Source organism: Nannobrachium achirus, assembly GCF_963921795.1.
Source record: "Nannobrachium achirus genome assembly, chromosome: 8".
Lineage (NCBI taxonomy): Eukaryota > Metazoa > Chordata > Actinopteri > Myctophiformes > Myctophidae > Nannobrachium > Nannobrachium achirus.
The window spans coordinates 67996678-68023987 of NC_137817.1; the positions used below are offsets into that span (position 1 = coordinate 67996678).

The 27310-nt window shown below is 42.1% G+C and overlaps 1 protein-coding gene and 1 long non-coding RNA gene across 2 annotated transcripts; both read left to right on the top strand.

Moving 5' to 3' along the window:
• Positions 1-11613: 11613 nt before the first annotated feature.
• Positions 11614-17548, top strand: LOC308290292 (scavenger receptor cysteine-rich type 1 protein M130-like; the record flags this gene model as incomplete). Its single annotated transcript, XM_080732077.1, has 7 exons — positions 11614-11623; positions 11984-12289; positions 12400-12696; positions 12969-13274; positions 16430-16677; positions 17103-17206; positions 17455-17548. 7 exons carry the CDS (start codon positions 11614-11616, stop codon positions 17546-17548), a joined length of 1365 nt encoding a protein of 454 aa, XP_080588203.1.
• Positions 17549-20467: 2919 nt separating this feature from the next.
• Positions 20468-22095, top strand: LOC308290506. The gene is made up of 3 exons (XR_013962291.1): positions 20468-20703; positions 20825-20898; positions 21618-22095. It is a non-coding gene; the product is annotated as an uncharacterized lncRNA (long non-coding RNA).
• Positions 22096-27310: the final 5215 nt, after the last annotated feature.

Consider the following 27310-nt stretch of genomic DNA (forward strand, 5'->3'; position numbering starts at 1 on the left):
ATTAGGTTGGACATTGAAGATGACAATGATGAAGACAATAGATCCTGCATGTCTGAAATGACTGCATTGTAGTGAATCTTTTTGGGCATAATTGACCATGGGCAGAGCCGATTCTGGGCCCACGGGGGCCCTAAGCATGATTTTGCTATGGGGCCTTCCTGCGGGCGCGAGCGTAGCGAGAGCCCCTCGAAAAAATAATATAATTTTTTATTGTTTTTTAATCAATTTTATAATGGGTTTAATTCTGGGTTTTGTATATAAATAGGCCAAATTGCAGAATCGTCATTCTAAGTTACTCATTTAGTGCCACCCCTTTCACCACTAGAGGGCGCCCAGTGGCCATAGAAAATCCCATAGAGATATGCTGGTATATGCAGAAGCCCTGCAGCCATGACTTGCCTGAACACTTTCCTTTGTGCATGTACAGGAAGAGGATGAAGTTAGCTTGAAGTTAGCTATTGGCTACCAAGCATTTTAGAAGCCTTATTTTCGTCAACTTAGCCATGATTAAACCTTGCACACCTCATGCATGGGAAAAAAACAGAGAAGAATGAGCTCTAAAAAATCCAATGCAATCCTGGATTGCATTGGAGTGGATTTGTGCAGTTTGTTCACAGCTTTCAAACAAAAAAATCCGATTGGAAATCCGTTCAGGCATTCTTGAGATAATCGCCATTATGTTTTACATGTTATGTAAACAAACATGGCTGCCCTGTATGTTAGATGGGGTTGTATGGGGGTGGAACATGCAAAATCGCGATTGAAATCATGTTCACCAGATTTGATGAGGTCCAAAAAAAAAAAAAAAATTTCAAAAAAAATGTTTTAAATTTTTTTTTTTTTTTTTTTTTTTTTTAAAGCCGAACTTGTTCGGGATCGGCACTCTGCGATACGATAATAAAGCCGAACTAGTTCGGGATTGGCACTCAATGAGTTAACTTGGTTAAACAGTGACTTACACATACAATACATGCAGCAAAATTGGACTTGTTGCCTACCACGGCACCGATGTTCTAGATATAATGAAGAAAATTAAATCTACAATAAAAATATAATATATCCTATAGATATAGTTATATGAATATAATAATATTTAGGGACTTGTCTTTAATATATAGGCCACAGGCATAGACGGAGACAATGCATGCTGTGAGCTTGTAGATCGGCTATTTTTTTTTACACACAGTAAAAGATTTTGCTTAAAATGAAAGGGTTAAATTGGAGTGGTTACCATGGTTACTGTGTGTCTAGTGCACGGGCAGTGCTGTAAAGTAACTAAGTAGGCTACACTTACTCAAGTACTGTATTTAAGCACAATTCATTTTCAGGTTATTTTACTTATACTGGTGTATTTCCACATCTCAGCGGCAAATATTGTACTTTTACTCTGGACTTTTACTTGTAACAGAGTATTTCTGCATTGCAGTATTGATACTTTTACTAAGTAAAACATGTGAGTACTTTTTCCATTACTAGTAGTCTACATGGGACACGGGAGAGGGACGCGATACTATTGAGAGTGAGAACGTGCAGAACCCTGCGGTCATAAACCGATTCTCCGCTTTGAAAACTGCGCTTTTTATGACTTAATTACTTTATGACCAGCCTTACACAGAGGCGGAGAAGCCAGAACAGCAGCAGCAACGTGGCTCCGTCGTACAACACAAGTTACAACTGACAGTGCAATTTGAATGTGTGTTTCTGTTTACCTGATCGCTGTTGCTGCAGTTCCGTTTGACGCTTTTTCTTTCTCTCATATCCAGAAAGATAAACGTGCATTGTCAAAGCGAAAGTAACAAACACTAGACTCTGAAAGGGGGGCGGGGCGGAAACTCCCAAAGATTTCCAGAGTCAAGAAATGTGGTCTCCTTTTTCTTTGTGGCCAATGGGACAATGGCAAAGAGCCGTGACAGCCAATCAGGGACACGGTTAATCAGAGATGTGTCATTCAGGCTAAGATGGCAGTAGCGCTGGTGCCGGCGCTGACCATGGGCTCTTTAAGAGGATAGGGTGAGGGTTTTGGGGTGACAATAACAAAGAGGTGTGTATGTGTGTGTGTGTGTGTGTGTGTGTGTGTGTGTGTGTGTGTGTGTGTGTGTGTGTGTGTGTGTGTGTGTGTTGTGTTGTCAGTGTGAGTGCAGTGCAATAAATGGACACGTTAGTCTGCACAAGTGAGAAGTTGCAATACTTTCATTATGTCAAATTCTGGGTCTGGCCCTTGCCCTTCCCCTGTTCTACCACACTTTGCTCGCACCCTCCCCTCCTGTGAACCTGATTGTCAATCTGAACTCCTCCCGGCTTCACAGCTGTGAGCTGTTGCCGGATGACTACCTAGTTGTCCTTTTATGGTTCCCCTGGCATCACAGGGATCTCCATATATGGGCATAAAGGGGATTTGGTTCCCTGACATCACAGTGATGTCAGAGCGGGATGCCAGAGTGTGAGAGTCAATCAACAAAAAAGCGTTACCCGTCCAGACAGACAGATAGATACGGTCAAGATGTGACGGTTCTGATAGTAAACTGTGACCTATGGTCGCAAACTGCGACCTATGGCCGCAATAAACCCAGGATACATAAAAACATTCAAAGTTTCAGTTTCAAATGTAAAAAAAAAAAAAATCCCATCAAGATTGGCAGGCCCCCTGTAGTAACTCTGAGGACCCAGCAGGGGTCCCGGACCCCCTGTGGAAGACCCCTGGTATTTGCTACTACTCATTTTTGTTTTCAGAGCCCAGCTACAACAACTTTTATGCTTCAATTATGATCTAATTTAACATTGTTCTGGAGCAGTAGCAGAGCGATTACTGAGACAGACCCCTAGACAGGGGTCTGTCTAGGGGGTCCCAGGTGAGGAAAGACCCCAACCAAAAGTCAGAAAGGTTATTCTGGCTGCTTTAAAAGTCTAATAAATGAACTTGGGATGTTTTAAAACCTACAAAACAACTCTAATATTATGAAAATCGGACATTAACTGGCTAGCGTACTGTTCTGGGAGGTCCCAAAATAGATAACCCCCAGAAAGGGGGTGGGGGTCCAGAAAATTTTACATCCATCATTCATTCATTCGATTCCTTGACCCAGAAAACATAGGATTAGCATGTTTAATTACGTTTCTAGGTTGTCTAGAAGCCAAGATAGCACAAATTGTGTATTTTATGTCGGCCATTTTGAACGTCCAAAATGGAGGCTTTGCAGGTGTCTGTGCAAATGCAAACAAAGATTTTTGGATTCCCCATGCTCTGAAGATTCCAAAAATGTATAGTTTTACAAATCTCCAAAAAAATCCAACGAATAAACCTTTATTAACATAGCGGACCTGACTATAACAGTGAAAAGTGAAGATGTTGAAAACAGAGAAACAGACCCTCCAGCCAGCAGCACCTCCTATGCACGTATAGAGGACTGTGGAACATCACAACCAACCAGTGATGCTCAGCTCCTGTCTTCACACTGTTCTGAATCTGATACTGAAGACAGTGATGAGTGGGAGGAGACCAGGGAAGCCCAGTCAGTTTTAAACAAACAGCAATCACACAAGACTCAACATGTGAACGGACAAAGCTTGTCTATGAGCTGCAAACTGGTACATGATGTGAAATCATCAAAAGAGAAGTCATCCGTGAAGACTATTAGAGGGGAAAGCCATTTAGATGTACTATTTGTGGCAACCAATTTAGCAGAAAGGATAATTTGAAGCGACACATGAGTATTCATACAGGGGAGAAACCCTTTAGCTGTACAGATTGTGGCAGCAGCTTTAGTCAGGCAAATAATCTGAAGCTGCACATGAGAATTCATACAGGGGAAAAACCCTTTAACTGTACAGATTGTGGCAGCAGCTTTAGTCTGGCAAAAAGTCTGAAGCTGCACATGAGAACCCATACAGGGGAAAAACCCTTTAGCTGTAATGTTTGTGGCAGCAGCTTTAGTGTTAAAAGTAGTCTGAAGCAGCACATGAGGATTCATACGGGGAAAAACCTTATAGCTGTGAATTTTCTGGCAACAGCTTTATTGGTTATAGTAATCTGAAGAAGCATTTGAGGATTCATACAGGGGAAAAACCCTTCGGCTGTACAGATTGTGGCAGCAGCTTTAGTGATACTAGTAATCTCAAGCGGCACATGAGGTTTCATACAGGGGAAAGGCCCTTTAGCTGCACCGTTTGTGGCAGCAGCTTTAATCATTCAAATAGTCTGAAGCTGCACATGAGGGTTCATACATTGGAAAACCTTTCATCTGTACAGATTGTTGCAAAAGTGTGAAAATAAAATGGCATATGTTACTTAATTACATTTTCCACCACTGGTTATGAGCTTGTTTGTGGCAGGAAGGTGAGAATTTGTAAAATTGATATTTGACCATTATGTGAGAACTAACTGCCTAATGCTTGTATACGTCGTAATCTATACAGTGCTCTATGCTCATATACCTATAAAAGCCAAATATATGGATGCAAAGTTCTGTGTGTGAGTCACCTTTCAGATGTTGTATTTTCCAGTATAAACAATTTGAATACAAATGAATCCTAATCCTATGTTCCACACAATTCACACAATACTGTTGGGGGCTTTATGCTCACTAGTATCATACTAAATGGAATACATGCAAAAGAGTTGATCCATCCATTCAGCAACAGTACACTCTGACCCATTCTCACAACTTGTTTTACCCACACAGCCCCCAACAGTATTGTGTAGAACATAGGATTATGATTCATTTGTATTCAAATTGTTTCAGCTGCAGAGTTTGTGGCAGCAGATTTAGTAAAAGTAGTCATAGCAAGCGGTACATGCTGATTCACACAGGGTAAAAATTGTTCAGCTGCAAAGTTTGTGGCAGCAGCTTTAGTAAAAAAAATAAATAATCTGATGCAGCACATGGGGGTTCATACAGGGAAAGCCCTATAGCTGTGACATTTAACATTCTTAGTGGTACCAGTTATCTGAAAAAGCACATCCTGCTTCATTGGATTCATACAGGGGAAAAACCCTATATCTGTACGATTTGTGGAAACAGCTTTAGTGTGTATAGTACTCTGAAGCAGTACATGAGGATTCATACAGGGTTAAAAACCCTTCAGTTGTAAATATTGTGGCAGTTGCTTTAGTCAAGCAAATGGTCAGAAGCAGCAACATGCTTATTCATACAGTTGAAAACCCCTTTAGCTGTGACATTTGTGGTAACAGCTTTAGACGAAAACGTGGTGATGCAGCACATAAGGATTCATACACGGGGAAGCAGCTTTAAGCAAACAGGTCTGAAGATGCACTTGCAGATACAGGGTTAAAGCTCTAGCTTTACACAACAAACACACGTTGTTTCAGCTTTGGTCTAATTTAATTTGAAGCAGCACATGGGTGTTTAGTTAGTGGGGAAAGCCATGCAATTGTACATTATTTATCAGAAGCGTTGTCTTTTTCCAGAAATGTAACCAGAGGTAACCTCTGCTTAAATAGCCTTTATCCTTATTGAGAAGAGACCTCAGAGAGGTTGTCAGCATAATCAAAATGATACTCAAAACAGCATGTCATTCTTTTAGGAAGGTGACAATGTGTACATTTGCTATTTGACCATAATGACAGAATCACATAATGTTTGTGCATTGATGTGTGCAATCTGTACAGTGCTCATATGAACGTTTAACCTTGCAAAGGCAAAACATATGGATGAAAAATGACTAAATTAATTTGCAATCTTTCAGGTCCCCACTTTAAGCCTAAGTCGAATTGTCTTGTTATAATACAATGGTATAGCATTGTCCTGTGACTTAATTGCCCAAGTGCCACTTTTGACTCTTTCAACCTGTACAACCTGCACCCCTAATTGGTAGAATAAACCCTTTTAAGATGATGTGGCTGTCTGATCTATACAGTGCTCTGTGCTCATTTAAAAGCCAAATATATGGATGAAACGCAGCTGAATGTGTGTCACCTTTCCAATGTTGCAGAATGCTAAGTATTTTCCAGTAGGCCTATAAGCAATTTGAATACAAATGAATTCTAATCCTATGTTCCACACCATTCACACAACACTGTTGGGGGCTTTATGCTCACTATACTTATCATACTAAAGGGAATACATGCAAATTAGTTGGTCATACAGTGTATAGGCCTATATATATATCAGACATGCTAACAGGCCCAAAGTGAAAAAGGTGACAACTTTTCCAGAGACAGACATTTTTGACCTTTTTTCGGGTCGGGTCGGGTGAATTTGCACGATTCTAACTGGGTAAAACAGTGACTTACTCATATACAATAATGCAGCAAAATTGGCCTACCACCGATTGTTACCGATATAATGAAAAAATTATAATAAAAATATAATATAGCCTACAGATATAGTTATAGGAATATCCTATTATCTATCTATAAATGCGACAAATCTCTGTGTGTATGTAATCCGCGTATCTCGAGAACCGTTCGTCCCACCGGCTTCAGATTCGGCACGCGCGTTCCCCGCCGCGGCGCGGAGTGCAGTGCCGGGCCTCGGCCCGACTCGGCATGCGGTTTTCCCGAAGCGGCGCGAAACGTTCGGAATCTCCTTACGCGGAGCTGATTGTTGACATCAGGCTGTTCCTGAGGAAATCGGCACAATCGCTGACTCATTGTGACATCACTTCATAAAAGGCTCTGACATCACGTACGCCGCATGAGTCAACAAAAAATCTCTGTGAATGTGTATGTATGTATGTGAATCTCGAGAACCGTTCTTCCCACCGGCACGCGTGTTCTCCAGATATGGGCATAACATGAATCCCCGAATGGGGAGCTGATGTCTGACATCAGAGTTTTCCGCAACCGGTACTGTGTGTGCAGAGATCTCCATATATGGGCATAAGGGGACAAAGGCAAACAGATGGTCAAAACGGGTCCTATGACAACAGGTATATTGGGGTTTGCATTAAAGGGTGGGGACAAAGGCTAACAGATGGTCAAAACGGGTCCTATGACAACAGGTATATTGGGGTTTGCATTAAAGGGTGGGGCATTCATGGGGTCCGCTCCAAAAAATAAAATAAAAGAGACAAAGACAAACATAAGACAAGCGACAAAGCGTGGGACTGGGAGGATGACTTGAATGATGCAGATTTAAGCAGGCTGTGTATTCTGCTTAAAGAAGAAACAAACAAAAAGCGACAGAGATCTCATATATGGGCATAAAATGGACGCAGATAAACAGATATCTCCATATACGGGCATAAAGGGACACAGACAGACAGATACAGAGATCTCCATATATGGGCATAAATAAGCAGGCTGTGTATTCTGCTTAAAGAAGAAACAAACAAAAAGCGACAGAGATCTCATATATGGGCATAAAATGGACGCAGATAAACAGATATCTCCATATACGGGCATAAAGGGACACAGACAGACAGATACAGAGATCTCCATATATGGGCATAAAATGGACGCAAATAGACAGATATCTCCATATATGGGCATATGGGCATAAAATGGACCCAGAACTATATCTGCAGTGATCTCCATATATGGACATAAAATGGACGCCGACAGACAGACAGATACAGATATCTCCATATATGGGCATAAATGGACACAGGCAAACAGATGGTCAAAACGGGTCCTATGACAACAGGTATAATGGGGTTTGCATTAAAGGGCGGGGCATTCATTCCCTATTTACATCGTTCCCGAGTTGGCCAGGTCGCCGACTAGACGCTGGGCCGCCCGACTTCTAGTTATAATAATTAGGGACTTTTCTTTAATAGACAGGCATAGACAGAGACACAATGCACGCTGTGAGCTTGTAGATCGTCTATTTTCAGTACTTCTTAAATAGGCCTGTGTTTTCTAATATAATTTCATAGATTTGTATTTATTGATGAAATTAGAAAAAAAAAACATTTATTTATGTATTTTAAATCATTAAATGTTTTTCTTTTTAGAGGGGAATGTTTTTGAAAGTTTTTAAATGATACAAAAATAAACGTTTTATTACGTGGGTTCAACTGAGAGACTGAACAAGCTATTTTAGATTGTAATAATGTAATTAGAGAAAAGAAAAGATGATTGTGAAAATTATTTCATTTAATGCTTTTTATCTTTTCATCCATTTTAGCAATACAAGCTTGATTTCAGTGGTTGGGGGCATGCATGCAAGTGGCTAAATATGTCTTTTTAACTCATCTAGTGCCTATCCCGAACAATTTTCTTTTTTTTTTTTTTTTACGCACCCTGAGCTGCTTGGACCAACGTGGGTGGTCCTGGCTCGTCCAGCGTTTCCCAACGAGCCATTTTAGATGGTCCGACGATTTATTCCATTGAAAATGGTTTAAAATAAAGTTTAGACCCCCCTCCAATGTTCACCGAATGTTCACTGTCGGCGGCGCGACGTATTCCAGTGTGCCTATCCCGAACTAGTCCGGCTGTTTTAATAAAATGTGACTGATGCTGGAGGAACCGTCCAAATGTCGGCAATTTTAAAAGTCAGAAAATGCGAAAATAAGATTGATTTAAAATTTTCTTTGTTTTTCGTTTTTGTATATAATTAACAGTTTGAATATAGAAGAGGGTTTTCATTCCATAAGATATCTTTGTTAAGGTCGCTAAATGGCAACATTAGTGTAGCAAAGTTGCCTTGCTTTGGGAGAGTTTTACTGCTGTTTTAGGAGGCGGAGAATGGAGCTCTTTAGATTTGCATAGCGATTTCACAGGAGCACGATTGGTTTAAGGAATGCATTGTCTCGTATTTCAGCACGCCCATACAGCGTGCTATCTGCTTGTAAACAGTCTACACACAGTAATTAAGTTCATCTCGCTAATGTTAACGGTTTGCTGAAGACAGTATTCTGGAAGGATGTATTTTTTTTATGTATAAATCGTTATCTCAGTCGCTCTCGGACGCACAAAGAAAACGTGGAGAAAATCAACGCAGCGTGTTGAAAACGCTATGTCACTATGAGTCCTTGTGCTGGCATTACAGGCGGCACGCTCACTCGTCTGTAGTGAAAATAAAAGATACAGTTTCGCTACTCACCAAAACAAAGACGGATTTGGGGAGTTGAAAGCCTACTTTACTTAGTGGGAACACTCAGAGTTCCCAACATCGCGTCTAAAATACACTTTTTTATCCAGATAACAGAATATTTCACCGGAAGGCAAAATGTGGTCAATGGACATTTCTATTGCCAAGATCTGTAGAGGGCGGTGTGGAGTAACTAAAACCTCAGGTGAAAAAGTTTATTCTCTGGTAAAAAAGTGTATTCCCACTAAGTAAAGTAGGCTTCCATCACCCTTACGCCGTCTTTGTTTTGTTGAGTAACGAACCGTATTTTATGTTTATTACATGCAGACGAGAGGGTGCGCAGCCGTTCCTGCCTCGTAAGGGCTCATTGGTGACATAGCGTCAAACGTCTCCTCCTGCTTCGATTTTCTTCCACGCTTATGAAGTAAACAGATGAGAGACCGGCATAGGACCTTTACTTTTTGGATATAATGTTCACAAAAGGCAAGAAGCGTTCGAGAACGGCGGGGCTTTATGTTATACTACAGACTAGTGGCCGTCGGCCACTGGCCGAGCTGCGAGATACGCTATAGCGTTAGCTTCACGCTAGCGAAGCGGTGGCTAACGGCTAACGCTAGCTAGCGCTAGCTGCAGGCTAACGCAGGCATCGTATACACAACTGGAATTGTTGCTCTATTGTTGCTCTTCTACAAGCTCACAACGCGAGGCGGTTAAGCCTGTCAGAACTGTCAGATTATCCTTCTGACTGAAGTTACACAAACACTGATGATGTGTTACATGAAGCAGTTAGCACAGTTAGACGACCAATTTCGATAGGTCACGAGTTACGGTGTTGCGCACGTGCATTCCCGTAGAGCAACGTGGACTGACGAAAACTGGTGCCCCATAGAACTTTGTGTCACTATAGGAAGAAATACTTTCCTTTTCTCATTTACTTAAGTAAAAGTATCAGTAGGCAGTAGCACTGCAAATTAGATATACTCTGTTACAAGTAGAAGTCCGGTATTAAATGAAGTGGTTTTGGACTATTAAAATCAAAATCTACAAAGCAATAACTAAAGTTTAAAACATACATAAACCACTTTAGCCCTATGTTATACCAAGGCTATTTGAAAATAGCCGATCTACAAGCTCACAACGCATTGCGGTGCGACGCGTTGTGAGCTTGTAGATCTGCTATTTTCAAACATTTTTGTACTTTTACTTTTGGTACTTTAAGTACATTTGGATACGAATACTTTTGTACTTTTACTCAAGCACATTTTTAATTCTGGACTTTTACTTGTAACAGAGTGATTCTACATTGCAGTATTGATACTTTTACTTAATTATAAAATGTAGGTACTTTTGTAATACACTATTTTAGTGAAAAATAAAAACTACAAAAAGAAGAAAATGACAGGATGAGCATATAAGGAGGGGAGGAGGTAGAAAAGACCACTGGCCACTATGGCTGCAAGCACTATAGCACAATATATTACCACAGGTCTACTACTAAATAGTAGTTTTAAATAATTGTAGTGGAATAAAAGTACATTTGAAGTTGACAGCTATACCACTGTGGGTGTGGTTTGACTTGGGGGGAGTGATTTAGGGGTGTAGGTAAGTACCTATTGTCCCTCCCATTGTCACACCCACTTCTGGCTACCTAGAGGTGTCAATTCTTTTTTCCTTGCATTCAAATGGCTTTTTAAGCACTTTGGGTTTTATGGTGCAACAAGATTAAAATGTCCATAACTTCTTCAAATATGCTCCAATTTCAACAAATGATACATCATATGAAAGCTTAGATTCTGTACTTGGATAATCTGTACAAAAAAGAAAAATGACCAATGCAGACATAAGGAACAAAGTACCAGACCTAGTCACAAATGAATAAAATAATCTGAGGCCGCACCAAGCCTGGCTCTTAATTTAAAATCTAGGCGGCCGACCGAAAGCCCTTTCCCCCGGCCTGTAATCGGGCAATGCGGCCGCATCGCGCCGCCGAATCCAATAATAACTCACATCTTTGAAGCCCTGTTTCTCTGATCTGTGTTCTGTGTGAAGCGCGAAGGTTTTATTTACGTCTAAAGGCTCAAACACACTGCCCGAATTTTTGAGCCGATTGTGCTGTCGCCGACCATTTTTGGCGCTCGCCGACATAAACGGCGTTCTGATTCGAGATCGGACGTTGCTCGCAGATCGTTTTGCTCGCTGTGTATGAAAGACTCTGCGAGGCAGGTCCGTGCGCGATTCCAGCGCTCGCCGACAGCTTCCCGAGCGTTTCTAGATAGACCTAATAGGAGCTTTGATTGCCACTGTCACAGCGCAGTGCGCACCCGCACTGCGGTAGACTGGAGTCACTGCGGTCACTCTACTGTTAGACTGGAGGTGAAACACCAGGGACAATGGAGAACAGTGTATCTTCGCTGGAACCAGAAGAAATCATCTGTAGCGTGTAGAGAGCTGGGCTGTGGCTCTGTTGTTTGGACAGATACGTCCCCAAAAGGATGCTGGCGGGTCCTGTACAAGCTGCCTGATGAAAAACAGCAGCAGCTGACCTCCAGTGGAGGATAGTACATGGAGCGATAGCTACAAACAGACACATAGCACACATTGATCCTAGTCAGGGCGTGGGATGGGGTTGGGTGAGTATTTTTCTTCAGAATTCTTTGTATTTGGTCCAAAATACTCTAAGTATGCTAAGAACAGTCTGTTCTTAGCATATTTGTTTGGTTACTGTTGATGTAAATCGTGCAATAAGTAAAAAAATATATTTTTGGGGGGGCTTTTTGCCTTAGACTGACAGGAAATGGGGGAGAGACAGGGAGTGACATGTGGCAAAGGTTGCCCGGATCGGGAATCGAACCGGCGATGCCGACTGGCATTGATGACGAAATGGCAATGCCTATATGTTATGCGCCTAGTCCACTAGGCCTCCAGGTGCCCCAAATAAAGGTATTTTTTAAATAAAATTGAAAAATCTCTCTCTCTCCCTCTCTCTCCAGAGTCAGTGAGGTTGGTGAATGGGTCTGGTTGGTGTTCAGGCATAGTGGAGGTGAAGTCTGATCAGTCGTGGCTCTCAGTGTGTGAAGGTGACTTTGACCAGCAGGATGCAGAGGTGGTGTGTAGGGAGCTGGGCTGTGGGGCTCCTTCAGTCCTCCAGGGGGCACTCTATGGAGAAGTGAAGACTCCCATGTGGACCAAAGAGTTCCAGTGTGAAGGCAACGAGTCTGTTCTCCTGGACTGTAGAACCTCAGACTCAACTAGAAACACCTGCTCACCTGACAAGATTGTTCGACTCACCTGCTCAGGTAAAAGACAACCTAAACTTTACTTTGTTGAGTATTAGTTTAATCAATAGAAAAAAGTAATTTTGGGGTTGAACTACTCCTTTAATGTTTATTCTATTGTCTGTATACAGAGCCTGATGATGTCAGGTTGGTGGGAGGAACCAGTCACTGTACTGGTAGACTGGAGATGAAACACCTGGGAGAATGGAGAACAGTGGATCATGAAAACTGGAACCAGCAGTCATCATCTGTAGTGTGTAGACAGCTGGGCTGTGGCTCTGTTGGTCCTACAGAGAGGAGACATGGTTCTACCGCTCAACCTGCATGGTTGATTATATTTGACTGTGTTGGATCCGAATCTTCATTAAGGGATTGTGGAGTAATGGTGTCTCAAAATTCCTACTCCAGTCTGGAGCTGATCTGTTCAGGTAACAATGACTTCAACAATGACACTAATCTATACTGGTTGTCTGTCTTAAGCTAGATGCAAAATAGACCCAAAAGTATAATGAACAATTTTAACTAAGATCTTTGCTTCTGGGGGTCCCTGGAACAACATATTTTGAGATGGGGGTCCACAACCAGTCTAGTCTACTAGCCATTAATAGTCTTTTATTAAAAAAGGTATTAAAAAGTAATTAAATTGTCATTTTCACTAGTCTCTCTCTCTGTGTGTCTCTCTCTCTCCCTCTCTCTCCAGAGTCAGTGAGGTTGGTGAATGGGTCTGGTTGGTGTTCAGGCATAGTGGAGGTGAAGTCTGATCAGTCGTGGCTCTCAGTGTGTGAAGGTGACTTTGACCAGCAGGATGCAGAGGTGGTGTGTAGGGAGCTGGGCTGTGGGGCTCCTTCAGTCCTCCAGGGGGCGCTCTATGGAGAATTGAAGGCTCCCATGTCGACCAAAGAGTTCCAGTGTGAAGGCAACAAGTCTGTTCTCCTGGACTGTATAACCTCAGACCCAACTAGAAACACCTGCTCACCTAACAAGACTGTTCGACTCACCTGCTCAGGTAAAAGACAACCTACACTTTATTGATATTAGCCTTAATATGAATACCTGGGAGAATGGAGAACAGTGGAATGGAGAACTGATGACTGGAACCAGATGAAATCATCTGTAGTGTGTAGACAGCTGGGCTGTGGCTCTCATGTTTCTACAGTACAGAGATCTGGTTCCACAGAACAACCTGCATGGACGATCGAACTGTGTTGGCTCTGCATCTTCATTAAAGGAGTGTGGAATAACGGAGCCTTGGCCTTCCATCTTCAGTCTGGAGCTGATCTGTTCAGGTAACAAACAATGACTTCAACAATGACACTAATCTATACTGTCTGTCTCTGTCTCTGTCTCTGTCTCTGTCTCTCTCTCTCTCTCTCTCTCTCTCTACCCTGTGTGTGTTTGTGTGTGTGTGTGTGTGTGTGTGTGTGTGTGTGTGTGTGTGTGTGTGTGTGTGTGTGTGTGTGTGTGTGTGTGTGTGTGTGTGTTTGTGCACACGTGTATTGCTCCTGAAATGATCAATTATTTACATATGAAAAAGCTGTCGTATACTAAGAGAGGAGTGCTGGCATCCCCAGGATTGGCTGGGGCAAAACAGGACACAGGCGGAGAACATAACTAATCAAAGGGAGGTCAGACAAGGCTGGTAAACAGAACTACAGGGACTGACAGGAAGACACAGAACAATACAACAAAATAAGATACAGGGCACTAAGGAGTAACAGAAAACCAAACAGAACGGTAATCTAGACAAATACGGATTTTACTTAAAGGCAGAAACATTTCACAACAGTGTACAGAATATCAGACTATACATAACGTGGTGAACAGAGATACAGTCCTAATAATTCCAAAACCAATACGGACAGTTGTCAGAAATATCATATAATACAAAACATAAAGCGGACAGTCAATGTCCCAAGTCCGCTGTGCGGACGTGACAGATATCTACTGCGTAGTACTCTGTTCTATCCATCTCTATAGAAACTAGAAAATATTGTTCCTTCGAAACAATTGTGGGCTCGCTTCAAGCCAGAAAACAATGGCTATAAAAGGACAAAATGTCAAGATCGCAAGCAGTGCTCTCTTTGACGTTACTGACGCAATCGGACGCTGCATGCATGATTTGAGGCATTTTGTTCCAAAAATGTGTTATGCAAAAGTTGACCTGCTGGTGGCGCTATAACAGGCCAATGTAAGAAGGGTGGTATCTGTTCCTTGACCTATTGGGAATGTGCTTGCAAGATTTCACGCACATTGCAGGCTGTGTTCATGATTTGAGGTGTTTTTGGCTTTGGCCACTTTATCGCTGCTTGCAGCTATATATATATATTTATTTTTCTGTGTGTGTGCGCACTTCATAGGCATATTAGATAAAGGTCCTTAGATTGTGTGTAGAATGTTTCATGCAAATTGCTAAAAAAAATCCTAACGGGTTTAAGCGTTTCACTAACTGCTCAAAATGATATAGCGCCCCCCTTTGGCCAATTGGAGTAAGATTGGTTTTAGTGATATTTGGACTAACACTCTACATCTTTGCCAAATGCCATGAACATGTTACTTTGCATGTATGATTTAGAGGCAGAAGAATAATTTGCATAAAACTGCAATATTCATTGAATTATTAAAAAAGCATGTTTCAATTAAAAAAAACTCCGATCTGACAGATCTTTAGATATTGGTCCAAAGTTCATGTAAAAAAAGTTGTGTGCACGTGACGCGAAAATTCCAGAATAAAAGCGTGTTTAAGCGTTTTACAAACTGCTCAAAATGGCGGAAAATCTAAGGGCGGAGCTTACTTAACAAAGACACAGATGTCTTCCACTTGAGTCAAAGCACGCGTGTAAGCAAGTTGCATGTCTTCAAACGAAACGAGTCATGACTTATGCCCGTTTGAAGTTTGAATTTTCAAACGCTTCGTATAGCGCCCCCCTTTGGCCGATTGGAATAAAATAAGTTTCAGTGATACTTTGACTAACCCTCTACATCTTTGCCAAATGCCATGAATGTGTAACTTTGCATGCATGATTTAGAGGCAGAAGAATAATTTGCATAAAACCGCAATATCTATTGAATTATTAAAAAATAATGTTTCACTTTAAAAGAAATCCGACCACACAGTTTGACCGTATTGGTCCAAAGTTCATGTGAAAAATGTTTCATGTGCGTCACGCAAAAATCCCAGGAGGAGATAGATTTTTACTGTTTTTCATATCATTCCAAATTTTGGGGGATCTAAAGGTCAGAGGTTAAAAGTCAGAGCAAAGTTGTTCGGCATGAGGAGACGCATACGTGTATACAGGTTTCATGGCTGTACCTCAAACAGAGCATGAGCTCTGCCTGTTCAAAGTCCGCACTTTCGAAGGCTTCCTACAGCGCCACCATTTGGCCGATTGCTGTAAAAAATAATAGCACACGTCGCCAAAGTAACCTTTCAGGCGAGCCCACTAATAAAGACAATATCTAGAGTGTGCTCGCCTTTCAGGCGAGCCCACTAATAAGCTGCAAGACAGTAAAGTGACCTATACTGTCATGACACTGTACCCTTTCCTATGCAAAACTTCTAATGAATACTTAAAGCAATCAAAACCCTAAAATTAATGAATTGTTATTGTTCATTCCTAGAGAGTAATACGGTCACCTATTCCTTATAAATACTGCAGTAAATGTAGTGCAGGGGTCTCCAGGTGCCCCAAATAAAGGTATTTTTTAAATAAAATTGAAAAATCTCTCTCTCTCCCTCTCTCTCCAGAGTCAGTGAGGTTGGTGAATGGGTCTGGTTGGTGTTCAGGCATAGTGGAGGTGAAGTCTGATCAGTCGTGGCTCTCAGTGTGTGAAGGTGACTTTGACCAGCAGGATGCAGAGGTGGTGTGTAGGGAGCTGGGCTGTGGGGCTCCTTCAGTCCTCCAGGGGGCGCTCTATGGAGAAGTGAAGACTCCCATGTGGACCAAAGAGTTCCAGTGTGAAGGCAACAAGTCTGTTCTCCTGGACTGTAGAACCTCAGACTCAACTAGAAACACCTGCTCACCTGACAAGATTGTTCGACTCACCTGCTCAGGTAAAAGACAACCTAAACTTTACTTTGTTGAGTATTAGTTTAATCAATAGAAAAAAGTAATTTTGGGGGTGAACTACTCCTTTAATGTTTATTCTATTGTCTGTATACAGAGCCTGATGATGTCAGGTTGGTGGGAGGAACCAGTCACTGTACTGGTAGACTGGAGATGAAACACCTGGGAGAATGGAGAACAGTGGATCATGAAAACTGGAACCAGCAGTCATCATCTGTAGTGTGTAGACAGCTGGGCTGTGGCTCTGTTGGTCCTACAGAGAGGAGACATGGTTCTACCGCTCAACCTGCATGGTTGATTATATTTGACTGTGTTGGATCCGAATCTTCATTAAGGGATTGTGGAGTAATGGTGTCTCAAAATTCCTACTCCAGTCTGGAGCTGATCTGTTCAGGTAACAATGACTTCAACAATGACACTAATCTATACTGGTTGTCTGTCTTAAGCTAGATGCAAAATAGACCCAAAAGTATAATGAACAATTTTAACTAAGATCTTTGCTTCTGGGGGTCCCTGGAACAACATATTTTGAGATGGGGGTCCACAACCAGTCTAGTCTACTAGCCATTAATAGTCTTTTATTAAAAAAGGTATTAAAAAGTAATTAAATTGTCATTTTCACTAGTCTCTCTCTCTGTGTGTCTCTCTCTCTCCCTCTCTCTCCAGAGTCAGTGAGGTTGGTGAATGGGTCTGGTTGGTGTTCAGGCATAGTAGAGGTGAAGTCTGATCAGTCGTGGCTCTCAGTGTGTGAAGGTGACTTTGACCAGCAGGATGCAGAGGTGGTGTGTAGGGAGCTGGGCTGTGGGGCTCCTTCAGTCCTCCAGGGGGCGCTCTATGGAGAATTGAAGGCTCCCATGTCGACCAAAGAGTTCCAGTGTGAAGGCAACAAGTCTGTTCTCCTGGACTGTATAACCTCAGACCCAACTAGAAACACCTGCTCACCTAACAAGACTGTTCGACTCACCTGCTCAGGTAAAAGACAACCTACACTTTATTGATATTAGCCTTAATATGAATACCTGGGAGAATGGAGAACAGTGGAATGGAGAACTGATGACTGGAACCAGATGAAATCATCTGTAGTGTGTAGACAGCTGGGCTGTGGCTCTCATGTTTCTACAGTACAGAGATCTGGTTCCACAGAACAACCTGCATGGACGATTACATCGAACTGTGTTGGCTCTGCATCTTCATTAAAGGAGTGTGGAATAACTGAGCCTTGGCCTTCCATCTTCAGTCTGGAGCTGATCTGTTCAGGTAACAAACAATGACTTCAACAATGACACTAATCTATACTGTCTGTCTCTGTCTCTCTCTCTCTCTCTCTCTCTCTCTCTCTCTCTCTCTCTCTCTCTCTCTCTCTACCCTGTGTGTGTGTGTGTGTGTGTGTGTGTGTGTGTGTGTGTGTGTGTGTGTGTGTGTGTGTGTGTGTGTGTGTGTGTGTGTGTTTGTGCACACGTGTATTGCTCCTGAAATGATCAATTATTTACATATGAAAAAGCTGTCGTATACTAAGAGAGGAGTGCTGGCATCCCCAGGATTGGCTGGGGCAAAACAGGACACAGGCGGAGAACATAACTAATCAAAGGGAGGTCAGACAAGGCTGGTAAACAGAACTACAGGGACTGACAGGAAGACACAGAACAATACAACAAAATAAGATACAGGGCACTAAGGAGTAACAGAAAACCAAACAGAACGGTAATCTAGACAAATACGGATTTTACTTAAAGGCAGAAACATTTCACAACAGTGTACAGAATATCAGACTATACATAACGTGGTGAACAGAGATACAGTCCTAATAATTCCAAAACCAATACGGACAGTTGTCAGAAATATCATATAATACAAAACATAAAGCGGACAGTCAATGTCCCAAGTCCGCTGTGCGGACGTGACAGATATCTACTGCGTAGTACTCTGTTCTATCCATCTCTATAGAAACTAGAAAATATTGTTCCTTCGAAACAATTGTGGGCTCGCTTCAAGCCAGAAAACAATGGCTATAAAAGGACAAAATGTCAAGATCGCAAGCAGTGCTCTCTTTGACGTTACTGACGCAATCGGACGCTGCATGCATGATTTGAGGCATATTGTTCCAAAAATGTGTTATGCAAAAGTTGACCTGCTGGTGGCGCTATAACAGGCCAATGTAAGAAGGGTGGTATCTGTTCCTTGACCTATTGGGAATGTGCTTGCAAGATTTCACGCACATTGCAGGCTGTGTTCATGATTTGAGGTGTTTTTGGCTTTGGCCACTTTATCGCTGCTTGCAGCTATATATATATATATATATTTATTTTTCTGTGTGTGTGCGCACTTCATAGGCATATTAGATAAAGGTCCTTAGATTGTGTGTAGAATGTTTCATGCAAATTGCTAAAAAAAAAATCCTAACAGGTTTAAGCGTTTCACTAACTGCTCAAAATGATATAGCGCCCCCCTTTGGCCAATTGGAGTAAGATTGGTTTTAGTGATATTTGGACTAACACTCTACATCTTTGCCAAATGCCATGAACATGTTACTTTGCATGTATGATTTAGAGGCAGAAGAATAATTTGCATAAAACTGCAATATTCATTGAATTATTAAAAAAGCATGTTTCAATTAAAAAAAACTCCGATCTGACAGATCTTTAGATATTGGTCCAAAGTTCATGTAAAAAAAGTTGTGAGCATGTGACGCGAAAATTCCAGAATAAAAGCGTGTTTAAGCGTTTTACAAACTGCTCAAAATGGCGGAAAATCTAAGGGCGGAGCTTACTTAACAAAGACACAGATGTCTTCCACTTGAGTCAAAGCACGCGTGTAAGCAAGTTGCATGTCTTCAAACGAAACGAGTCATGACTTATGCCCGTTTGAAGTTTGAATTTTCAAACGCTTCGTATAGCGCCCCCCTTTGGCCGATTGGAATAAAATTGGTTTCAGTGATACTTTGACTAACCCTCTACATCTTTGCCAAATGCCATGAACGTGTAACTTTGCATGCATGATTTAGAGGCAGAAGAATAATTTGCATAAAACCGCAATATCTATTGAATTATTAAAAAATAATGTTTCACTTTAAAAGAAATCCGACCACACAGTTTGACCGTATTGGTCCAAAGTTCATGTGAAAAATGTTTCATGTGCGTCACGCAAAAATCCCAGGAGGAGATAGATTTTTACTGTTTTTCATATCATTCCAAATTTTGGGGGATCTAAAGGTCAGAGGTTAAAAGTCAGAGCAAAGTTGTTCGGCATGAGGAGACGCATACGTGTATACAGGTTTCATGGCTGTACCTCAAACAGAGCATGAGCTCTGCCTGTTCAAAGTCCGCACTTTCGAAGGCTTCCTACAGCGCCACCATTTGGCCGATTGCTGTAAAAAATAATAGCACACGTCGCCAAAGTAACCTTTCAGGCGAGCCCACTAATAATGACAATATCTAGAGTGTGCTCGCCTTTCAGGCGAGCCCACTAATAAGCTGCAAGACAGTAAAGTGACCTATACTGTCATGACACTGTACCCTTTCCTATGCAAAACTTCTAATGAATACTTAAAGCAATCAAAACCCTAAAATTAATGAATTGTTATTGTTCATTCCTAGAGAGTAATACGGTCACCTATTCCTTATAAATACTGCAGTAAATGTAGTGCAGGGGTCTTCAATGTTTTCAGGCCAAGGACCCCTTAGGTGAATGAGAGATGAAGCAGGGTCCCCCACAACATGTTCATAGATTATTAGATTCCGTTTCACTGTTTGATAGCACAATCATCAGTGTATTTTGGATTCATGACAAATGTGGTTTCAGATATTTAACCCACTGAACCGTCAATACTTAATAAGCTTGATCTTTCACTCTGTACTTAGTCTGCTCTTTTTCCCCTCTATTGAAAATAGCAGATCTACAAGCTCACAACGCCTCGCGCTGTGAGGCGTTGTGAGCTTGTAGATCGGCTTTCCTCTAAAGTTCTCTAAATATGGACACTAGGGTTCAACTGGCTAATACATTTTTATATCACACAAAGATTTGGAGGACCCCCTGTAGTAACTCTGAGGACCGGACCCCCTGTTGAAGACCCTTGATTTATTGTACACTACAGCATCAATCTTTATTCCTCCACAGAACCTCCAGAAAAGCCTTCAGTATCAGTGGATCCACCAGGAGAAGTTGTTGAGGGCAGCAACGTGACTCTGACCTGCAGCAGTGATGCCAACCGACGAGGAGACATCTACACCTGGTACAGAGACACCAGATATATCTCCACTGGTCCTCAGCTGGTGAAGGACAATGTGACTGCTGCTGATTCTGGAGAGTACGTCTGCCAGCGGACACACAGACATGGATCACAGAGATCACCACCACTCTCTCTAAATGTTCAGTGTAAGCGGAATAGACTTCTTAGGTTCTTGTTCAGTAACACAACAGCATCATTTGTTGAAGCGTGTTTAGTTTTTGAGTCATAAAGAGGGCTTTTAAAGTGACACAAATGTTTCTCCAACAGATGATCCTAAGAACATGCTTTTGGCAGAAGGTCCACCAGGAGATGTTAAAGGAAGGAAGGAAAGGAAATAAAATGTATGCTGTGTTAACACCTTCTAAGCCTGGCCGTACTCCCTCGGACTTCCTACTGGGTCCCATCAGCCACGCCGTCTATTCCCGGACTTTTGATATAAATTATAATAAAAAAAAAAAAAACATCGGAAATTCTTCTCTGTGTCTTTTTGGAGCGATCTGAAAGGGTTAATATGCTCTGACAGTCATTTTCTGGTGCTGGGTGTGATACTCCTAATATCCAGCAGGCCACGCCGTTGACTCACATTCTGGATGGATGGCTGGCCAGGAGGAGCCTCATCCTCTCCCCAGTGTTGAAACTCAGCAAGAAGCTCAAACAAGATGGCTGGTCTTTGTCTCTGTTCGTGGATCGCGGTTTCAATCACGTTCGGGCGCCGCTTCTCTATCGCTCCTTTCCCTGCTTCGCCGCACGTAAACGAATGGAATTGATCTCCCCTCCGCCTCGCCAAAGTAAGATCGCCGACCTCTGCAGGATGAATATGTACGCTGTGTCGAGCACTCCAGTACGTGTTGTTATCATGTGGGCTTTGTTTTTTTAAAACATGTTTGTAAATAAATGGCTTATTTCTTCGGCGCTACCTCTGTTCAGAGGGTTCTGCCGCGGCTTGCAACGTGTTAATGGCCTTCAAACATCAATAAACTGCAATACATATTCTATCTATCAATGCTGGTTGTATTAAAGTCTTCATAATTACTCTGTATTCAACTGGTTGTTTCTACAGGGTGATTCAGGTGGTCCTCTGATGTGTGAACAGGATGGGATTCACTACGTGGCTGGTTTGGTGAGCTGGGGGCCTCCTGTACTAAGAGCAACAAGCCAGGTGTCCACAGATTTGTGGACTGGATTAATTATCATTATTTGTTGAATACGATTACAATTATGACGACTACACCGCCTCCACGTCTAATGATCGTGTTGATCATGACTTCACTAATGATGAGAACCAGACCTCCATTGGGTGATCGGTGATAAGCAAGCATGTTTTAAGACAGGTTAAAGTTCACCTGATAGTTGTTACTACAGATATATAGATGATAGTAATGCATAATTCAATGTTACTACATATATTAAGACGATAGTAAAGCATAATTCACTGTTACTACAGATATTAAGTTGATAGTAACACATAATTCAATGTTACTACATTAAGATGATAGTAATGCATAATTCAATGTCACTACAATATAGTATATTTAGTTGCTTGTGGGGTAATTGTTGGGAATGGTGTACACTGTATAGGTCTTGACCTGCTGTTAAGTGCCATTCGAAAAATAAAATCTATAAAATTCACTTGATTGAGTCATTTCGATAATTCCTTAAATCACACAGAAACATTTTATCAACTTAGTTCATATTCACCTGGCAGCCATGTTTAAAATTTGCCCTGAAAACTGTACTACATAGGGTGGCAATTCATTGTTTTAATAGCAAGATGGCGAAAACAACAGATTTTTCTGTGTGCAGAACTCCAAATCCGTGTTCCCTGACGAACATAATTTAAAGGAGTGCAGAGGGCTGTGCACTATCTTGATATGTCCTGTGGAAGCTGCAAACAGTACAATATCTGCTGTTGGGTAATGCTCTGCTGCCCCCTGGAGGTTACATGGCATCTTCACCCTGCAGGACCCCGTGAACTGATCTGCACTGTCATATAGGACAGTGAGTCAGTGAATGATGATTTGAATGAGATTACATAAAATTCTTTCTTTGATTGATAGAGAGAAGATTTTATTAGAAGTTTGCAAGACAGTAAAGTTCACTGGTACACAATATGGGAACTAAAAGGATAAACACCACAAAAAAAGCCTTACTTGATTAAGAGTCGTTAACCTTAATTGGTGCTTCCTTTGCCAAACAGGAAGTGCCTTTCGCCAAAGAGGAAGTGCCTCTATATCTCATGAACCGTTTGTCGTACACACGCGTGGGTGGCGTCATATGACTTGATTAAGAGTCCTTGACCTTAATCGCCAAACAGGAAGTGTCCTTTGCCAAACAGGAAGTGCCTCTATATCTCATGAACCGTTTGTCGTACAGACATGAGGGTTGTGTCATAAGACTTGATTAAGGGTCCTTAACCTTAATTGGTGCTTCCTTTGCCAAACAGGAAGTGCCCTTCGCCAAACAGGAAGTGCCTCTATATCTCATGAACCGTTTGTCGTATAGACGCGTGGGTGGTGTCATATGACTTGATTAAGGCACTTCCTGTTTGGCGATTGAGGTAAAGGACTCTTAATCAAGTCATATGACACCACCCATGCGTCTGTACGACAAACGGTTCATGAGATATAGAGGCACTTCCTGTTTGGCGAAGGGCACTTCCTGTTAGGTGCAGGAAACACCAATTAAGGTTAACGACTCTTAATCAAGTCATATGACACCACCCCCGCGTCTGTACGACAAACGGTTCATGAGATATAGAGGCACTTCCTGTTTGGCGAAGGGCACTTCCTGTTTGGCGAAGTAAGCACCGATTAAGGTTAAGGACTCTATATCTCATGAACCGACCTTACCGGCCGTCTGAATTTACAATCGGCCTTTAGCACTTGCCCTCACTGCATTTTTCCCCTAATGAGAGCTCATGTGTTCTTTCAGGAGGCTTCTGTCATCAAATACATCGCCACACTCGTAACAAGTAAAGGGCTTTACACATTTATGAAACATCATGTGTCTTCTCAGATCACTTATTCTAACAAAGGGTTTGCCACAGTCTGTACAGCGAATGGGGCTTTCACCTGCATGAGTAACCATGTGTTGTTTCATGTTTCTCAGGTAATTAAATACTTTCCCACACTCAGAACACGTATAGCTATTAACTGTACTAGTCAAGGTTGTTGAACCTGCATGAGTATTCATGTGTCGCTTCAGAGCAGCCATTCCTCTAACGACTCTACCACACTCAGGGCATGGAATGCATTTGTCATCTATATGAGAGCTCACGTGTTCTTTCAGGAGGCTCCTGTCATCAAAGACTTGTCTGCACTTGTCACATATAAAGGGTTTTTCACATGTATGAACCCTCATGTGTCGTTTCAGATTAATCGGTTTATTAAAGCGTTTGCCACAGTCTGTACAATTCAAGGGGTTTCCACCTGCATGACTAACCAGGTGTTCTCTCAGCTGACTCACTTTAATAAATACTCTAGGACACTCAGTGCAGCCAAACAGTTTATCACAGATCCTCATGTGTGCATTCAAATGACCAATTGAATTGCAACCTTTACCACACTCCGTACAGTTAAAGAGTTTTTCACGTGTATGAGTGCTCATCATGTGTTCGTCCAGATGGCTCCTGTAACTAAACACTTGGCTACACTCAGTACAAGCAAAGCCTTTTTTACGTGGACGAACCCTCTTGTGTCGTTTCAGGTCACCGTCTTCAGTGATGTCAGATTCAGAACAATTTGGAGAGAGGAGCTGGTCGTCACTAGCTGGTTGTGATGATGGTAAACAGTAGTTTATATCAGCTTGTGTTTTCATGTGTTCAGTTGAGGTGCTGGCCAGAGGCTCTGTGTCTCTGTTTTCATTGCCACCATTTTCACGATTCACCGCTAGCGATGTCAACGTTGACCCAGCAGCCTCCTGTTGTTTCGAACCAAAGCCTTTGCTATTAACCGTACCAGTCAAGGTTGTTGAACCTACATGATTAAGCAGGTGTCTCGTCATAGAACCCATGTAAACAAAGCCTCTGCCGCACTCATTACAGGTAAAGTGTTTTTGACCTGTATGAGTAAGCATGTGTATTTTCAGGGCACCAATACGAACAAATACTTTCTCACTGTCAGTACAGCTAAAGAGTTTCTCTCTATGAGAGCTCATGTGTTCTTTCAGGAGGCTCCTGTCATCAAAGAGTTGGCTGCACTCGTAACAACTAAAGGGTTTTTCACATGTATGTTTCTTGGTGTGTTTTTTCAGATCATTCATGGAACTGTAGGGTTGGCCACATTCTGTACAACTCATGGGGTTTCCTCTTGCATGAGTAGGCAGGTGTTGTCTCAGGTTATGTATCTGATAAAATCCTTTGCCACACAAAGTACAGCTAAAGGGTTTTTCACCTGTATGAGTCCTCATGTGTTCCTTCAGATTACTCATGTAACTAAATCCTTTGCCACACTCTGTGCACCTACAGCTTTTCTTCCCAGTGTGTGTCCTCATGGATGGAGCTTGCTTTGATGATTTCAGGTCCTGGAACAGCTTTGAGTTTAGTTTGTTTAAATCGGACTGGTCTTCCATGGTCTCCTCCCAGTCGTCACTGTCTTCAGTGATGTCAGATTCAGAACAATTTGAAGAGAGGACCTGGTCTTCACTAGCTGGTACAAAGTAGTTTATATAAGCTTGTGTTTCCATGTGTTCAGTGGAGGCTAGAGGCTCGTCTTCACGTTTCACTGCTAGTAATGTCAACGTTGACCCAGCAGCCTCCTCTGGTCTTTGAAGTAATTCCTCTTCCTGTTCCTCTTTAATCTGTAGAGGTTCTGGTTTCACCTGGACCAGACTGGAGCTCCTCTCCTCCTGTTCAGGCGTGACCTCCTCTTTACATGCAGGGAGTTGTGGAAACTCTAGACAAAAGATAAAGCAAGTTAACTATTGAAAAAAGCTAAACAACGACCTGCTTAATAGAATGAAAGGCTTGTGTAATATCAGCTCTACATATACAGAAAGAGAGATCTACCTCCATTTTCCATTTGTTGAACAAGTCTATGTGACGTCAACGTTGACCTAACAGCCTCAACTGGTCTTTGAAGTAGCTCCTCCTCCTGTTCCTCTTTAATCTGTAGAGGTTCTGGTTTCACCTGGACCAGACTGGAGCTCCTCTCCTCCTGTTCAGGGGTGACCTCCTCTTTACACACAGGAAAGAGCGAGAGACCTAGGAGGAGGAGAGAAGCGGTAAGGTCAAGTGTGTTTTATGATTGCTTCATTTTTTATGTGTTGGACTATGACCATGTTTTGCTGCTGCTTTTTTCCTCAAGCCCCTCGATAGAGATCATCATTCTGCCCGGCAATGTACTGTATATCGGGTGAACATAATAGGACTCATCACTGCATCCTGTATGATAGAGTGTGTGTGTGTGTGTGTGTGTGTGTGTGTGTGTGTGTGTGTGTGTGTGTGTGTGGTCACTCACAGCCTGCCTCAGTCTCAGTGCTCTTGTCCTCCATGGTGAAGATGGGAGCCATGCAGCCATCAGTCCTCCAGGGGGCAGCAGAGCTCAGGGAGGAATGCATGTGGCACTGAGGGGACATGCTGTGACTGGACACACAGTCATCACTGTTGGACATCTGACACTCACACGCGCGCGCGCGCGCACACACACACACACACACACACACACACACACACACACACACACACACACACACACACACACACACACACACACACACACACACACACACACACACACACACACACACACACCTTTAAAAAATACAATAATTAAAAAAGCCTATTTGCCAGCTCAAAAATACCTACAGGCCAGGGTTAGAGAATTTCCGGTCATCTAATATGGCCCTGTTTGAAAAACAAAGAAAAACAAAGAAAAAAAGACTTTAACCTTTTCAAAACTGCCTACCCTTGTGTGGCAGTTAAACACGTCAGCGATCACATTTGTGCGAGTGCATGATAATCATTAGCATCCTTAGAACTTATAATAGAAACAATGCTTTTAGACGGCCACAACCTGGACCATGTCAACACTATACTGTCTTTAAAGAGGTGGTGCCATGATATTTCCCCCCTCTAAAACATGATTATCAGGTATTATGATTATACTAGGAGGAAGATTTTTTCCAAAAAAGTATACAGAAAGAGTTAAAATTGGGTTTTTATGTGGCCACACCCCCAGTTCATTAAGTATGCATGGATGTAATGGTGGGTGGTGACCTAGCTGAGTTAGCCACACCCCACAGTGTTGGGTGAATGGCAATTAGGGGAGGAGTTGATTCTGTGATGTCATCTTATCTGTGTTTTTTAACTGAGACTTTTGACCAGAGGTGGCAGCCTCCAAGAGAAAACAAACAAATACCAAGTGAATAAATAATTGCTCATAAAAACCACACCAGGGGGTCTAATGAGGTACTTTCAACCTCCTAGACACATGAAAAACAGAAAAAGTACAAAACTATGGCACCACCTCTTTAAGAACAACAGTCAGCCTATATGAAAACAACATCTATGTTGTTGAGAAACACTGTAATCCATGTTTTTACTGAGATCTGATTGGCTCACAGGCTCAGTTTCAGGGATCATTGAGGGCTTCAAAGGCAATTCTACATGTATTGGAATGTTGTGTACTGGGATCCTCCTACACATTTTTACCAATGAATTTCCAAAACTTTTCCAGAATATTTAACCCAATTTCCAGGACTATATAACAATTCAGCGCAATAACTAGTCACTTACTCCTCTGTGCAATGCCCAAA